Source organism: Oratosquilla oratoria, unplaced genomic scaffold (assembly GCF_046742065.1).
Source record: "Oratosquilla oratoria isolate Oo_2021 unplaced genomic scaffold, ASM4674206v1 SCAFFOLD208, whole genome shotgun sequence".
Classification (NCBI taxonomy): domain Eukaryota; kingdom Metazoa; phylum Arthropoda; class Malacostraca; order Stomatopoda; family Squillidae; genus Oratosquilla; species Oratosquilla oratoria.
The window spans coordinates 69,985-75,000 of NW_027467560.1; the positions used below are offsets into that span (position 1 = coordinate 69,985).

General features: G+C 45.2%; 1 protein-coding gene across 1 annotated transcript in view; it reads left to right on the forward strand.

Moving 5' to 3' along the window:
• Window positions 1-618: 618 nt before the first annotated feature.
• The window catches only part of LOC143022859 (uncharacterized), a 5,749-nt gene continuing 1,351 nt past the window's right edge, over window positions 619-5,016 (forward strand). Inside the window, exons 1-2 of the mRNA XM_076181243.1 lie at window positions 619-693; window positions 4,730-4,900. Of these exons, the coding sequence (XP_076037358.1) occupies window positions 619-693; window positions 4,730-4,900 (246 nt within the window). The remainder of the gene's footprint in view (window positions 694-4,729; window positions 4,901-5,016) is intronic.

A 5,016-nucleotide genomic window follows, 5' to 3' on the forward strand; every position in this document is an offset into this window, starting at 1 on the left:
TCTACTCCTCACTTGCACGCGCAGACACACTGCAACGCCCCAACACTTGGCTCTCACACGCGGCCAAGCTCCTGGATTCCTTCCAATTACGGCAACCTCTCCTCGAGAAGGGCATCCCACAATCCCACCCGGACTTCAAATGCCCGCCTCCGTGGGCACCAGCTCCCGTGACCTTTAAATTTACGACACTCCCGGGGACAAAGGGCGCATGCCACCCGGACAAAGCGCGTGTATTAGCAAATAACGGCATCCGGGCACTGACGCGACCTGGTCATACAGTGTATTTTACAGACGGGTCCGTCGAACAACGCAGCCCAAACACGGCTGGAGCTGCCTTCGTCACTGATGGACACATCTTCGGCAGGAGAGTCAGCGACTCCGCGTCCTCTCTTCAAGCCGAGGCCGTGGCGATGCAGGGGGCCCTAGAACATGCCCTTGTATCCCACTCCAATTCCGTGGTCATCCACACTGACTCTCTGAGCCTGATAAGCTGCTTACAACAGGCAGAGCCCGAAGATAATGTCCACCTCCTCACCAACATAATTGCGCTCCTTAACTAATAACACCTTGAAGGACGACATATCATCATCAACTGGGTGCCAAGCCACGTCGGTGTGCATGGCAACGACCTTGCAGACGCAGCTGCTGCCACAGCCCGCAAAAGAGCCAGTGTCGATGTCCAGGTCCCTCCCAGTAAGAGTCAGCTCCAACTTAAAACCAGGGCATTAGCACGCAAGAAGTGGCACCTCCAACACAGGCAGGAGGCACAGATCTCCCAACGAGCGGGTTGGTACATTAAGGTGACAGCCTATGAACCTCTAGTCCTCCCCCGCTCCACTCCCAGAAGGCTAGAAAAGCTGCTTTTCAGGTTACGTCTTGAGGACCGTTGCTTCTGGCAACTTAATCCCCAGAGCACCATAGAAGACCGCCGGTGCAACCACTGCCATGAAGAAAATGCAGACCTCCACCACTACCTGAGCGATTGCCCCGCCACCTCTTTCCTCAGACGAGGACCACCGGCTCCCCCTGAAGGTCTTGTGAGCCGCCTCCAAAGCCCCTATGAGCTCCGTCAGCTGCTAGAGCGTCCACCGCCGCTCTAGCAGCCGCAGCTTCTCTTTTCTACTGCCCCCTATCACCCTCTGACTAGCTATACTATTCCACCTCCTCTCCACAAGGTGTGCCTTACATAAACACCACCGCACGGGCTCAAACAAAGCCCGTGGGAGTGATTCTTCACTCCCGAATTTCGAGAGAAAAAAAAAAAAAAAAAAAAAAAAAAAAAAAAAAAAAAAAAACTCCACCCCCTTCCCCCTCCATCAGACAAGAACCAGAATGACAACGCTCCCAAAAACATTCAAATTTACAAGATCATGTAAAACCAGGTCCCCTCCAGCGCCACACACCGAGACATACTAAAAAAAATAGAAAAACGTGTGTAAAAGACCAATTACAACGACCCTGAGACACAAAAACTATACTACGACTGGAAACAGAATAAGTACACCCCACAAATACAATACAAAATTATCGGCAGAGAGCAATTTGACCAGCTCCCCAACACACACACACACACAAACCAACACACAACGCAACAAAAGGAAACAAGCACACGTAAAACACGACCATGCACAGCACCCTCACCATTCTCCTACACAACGTCTTGCCCTGGCGGCCGAGACGTTTTGAGCTCATCAACACAAACATTATCATTACGAATGCACACGGGTGTTCTACGGAACATCCGATCAGAATCCACGGATACCACACAAACACAAAAAAAAAAACATATGCAGAAACCAGGGCTGTGGAGTCGGAGTCGTGGAGTCGGAAGCAATTACGGTGTCACTGGGGTAAGTCGGTAAAAATATACCGACTCCGACTCCAGTTAAATTTACACTTCATAAGGCCTTCGTTTAGTCTGTACAGTTATGTAGTGCACACTCGTTGTAAGTAGATTATACATTTTTTTTTTTTATAAAATCCTGTTAGCTGCTATTTACATCGATCAAATGACCTCGAACTAATACATTGTTCTTAAAAATAGAATGGCTTCTGCTATATCCTATTTCATAGAAGTTCTTAAATCAGACTTAATTATCTTAGAACAGCAATGCCACCCACCCAAGTCAATGTTGAAAGACTGTTTTCTGTTCTAAAAATAATTAAGTCTGATTTAAGAGCTTCTATGAAATAGGATATAGCAGAAGCCATTCTATTTTTAAGAACAATGTATTAGTTCATGTAAGAAGAACCTTTACTTTTGTATCTGCAAAACTATATATGTAAAAAATCTTACATTATATATTTTTTACTATTAGGTTTGTATATCCTTTACAAAGGTTATATTTCAACTTTTGTTATACAGTATTTTTGTTTTTGAAATGTACTTATCACTTATTTCAAAGATATATATTATGCCAAACGTCTTACATTATAGAATATTTTTTACTGAATTTTCTTCAATATCCTTTCGAAAATTGTCTCTACTTCAGTTATAAAGTATCAATGAAGAGGTCAAACATAGGAAAGCCACACTATAACATACATCTTTATTCTTTGATGTAAACCAGTTATAATGATACAAGTCTACTCAAGATTGGAGCGTATGTGTGTTGTATAGGCTTTATAAGATATGTAGGCCATAATCAGTTAATTACATGAAGAAGAGTCGGAGTCAGAGTCGGAGGTGCCAAAAATAGAGGAGTCGGAGTCGGAGGTTGTGTGTTCCGGCTCCACAGCCCTGGCAGATACACACGCTGGCGTCAGCATATCTGTACAAACACACACAAAATGCACTCATTGACAAAAAAAATTCTGACACACTAGCCATAATCATAGCCACAACATTAGGTCCCACCACCATTGCCACTACATATATTCTCCCAGAAGGAACTTTTCCCATACCCAGATTTTATCAGACTCGCTACATTCAGCCATCCCACGTACATTCTAGGCGACTTAAACGCACGACACAAAACAATGGGACACTCAGCTTCCAATCCCCCCGGCAGAGGGCTGGACTACTTGACCAGTAATCTAACCGTAAGGGTGTTGGGGTGTTTCCCACATTCATCAGAGAACCAAACACAGCCACTACACCAGACATAATTCTTGCAAATAAACACGCAGCACACAATCATTGCATTAAACCTGGCACACAAACAACGAACGACCACATACCCGTCATTCTAACCATATCCACAAATCCCATACAGATACCCATCCCATGCCGATATTCACACAAAAAAAAAACTCGCTGCGACAGATACGCATACCACCTACGATAAACCCGACCATCTGACCTGGAGGGAGCCGAGAAGGCGGACATTGACCTTGCCATCACTCACACAGAACAAGCTATACTCAGGCAGCCAACCTTACAATCCCAAAGACAGTACACAGAACCCTCATCCACTCACTAATAAACTCCAGAATACACCGCCTCCTCATACAAGCCAGACACATACATGGATACATGACACGACACTGATGCAATCTCCACCACACACGACGACTCAATCAAATCATATCTTACGCAAACACTACGCTACACAAGCAGCTCTGAGATGGCAGAACAGATTAGTCGTATGGACCTCACAACCGACCCGGCGACCTTCTGACAGGAAACACCACGACGTCGAAGACAAAGAACTAACTCTACGTCAACACTGGCAGACAATCCTGACTATTTCCTCATTGACAAAAAAAATTCTGACACACTAGCCATAATCATAGCCACAACATTAGGACTTTGATCAAGACTACGAAGATGTTATAACGAGGGACATGAGACGTCACACTTCCATCACCTCCCCCCTCCCCCACGCCCCCATTTCCCGCCTACCCGAGGGAGGCTGTGCTTCCAAGGTCACTGCCTCGGAGGTTAAGTGCGTATTATCTCTAATGCGCAATGAAATTCTGGGCAGGATACAAATAACCAAGTCTATGCTCGCTAACAACCCAGAAGCAATATCAAACTTAGCGGAAATTTACAGTGCCGCTCTTGCTCTAGGATACTTCCCCGAAGCATTCAAATCGGCGGTTATGATTTTTATTCCAAAAACAGGCAAGAACATTCATTCTATCACCCCATATCACTTCTAGAAACACATGGGAAGGTATTTGAAAAAAATCCTTACCCAACGACTCCAAACACATATCAGAACCAATGACATACTGCTTCCTGACCAACACGGCTGTAGAGCCTCACACGGCACAGACAGCTCTTGCCGATTGGAATCCAGGACATAATGCCTCCTGACCACCCATAATACCTCCGTGCAAATGATAAGCGTTATGATAAGGACATTTAAGGATGATATTGTAAAAAATATGTAGAGTATAGAATCCTATGGATAGTATCATTAGAGGACTTCTTCATTCAGGATTATGGTAGTATGGTAGATCAAAGGAGTAATCAATTACAGGCCGAACCGCTTGCATACGCATACAAAAACCACTATGGGCCATACTTCGCTCCACTGTGTGGTGTATCACAAGGGAGCGTACTAAGCCCAACACACTATAACATTTACCTAAAAGACTTGCCTACACCACTCACACATTGTCATAACATAATTTTCGCAGACATCACACAAATTATAACATATTCTGGCCGCTCGGAGCGTATGCTGGCGTTAAAGACAGCGAAAGCAGTCGAGTAGGTAAATGCATACGAGCGGAAACACAAAATACAAACTCAGACAAATTTAAACTCATCCCCATACAGGGACGTAGGCATGACCTCGTCGTCATTGACAGGGCTCCGCGCAGTTACCCAGATAAGGGCAAGATACTTGGCTGGACGATTACCACCAATGGTGGGGCGGCCCATGTGCGCGACAGGAAGGCGCTTGCATCTCTCGGCCTTCAACGGTTGAAGAGATTCAAAAACCTCTCTGTAAAAAAAAAAAAAAACTATCTCGCACTTATACGGAGTACACTTACGTACCCGATAATGCCTTTACACACATTACCAAAGACGGCCACGCAAACATTGCAAAAGGTTCAAAACAG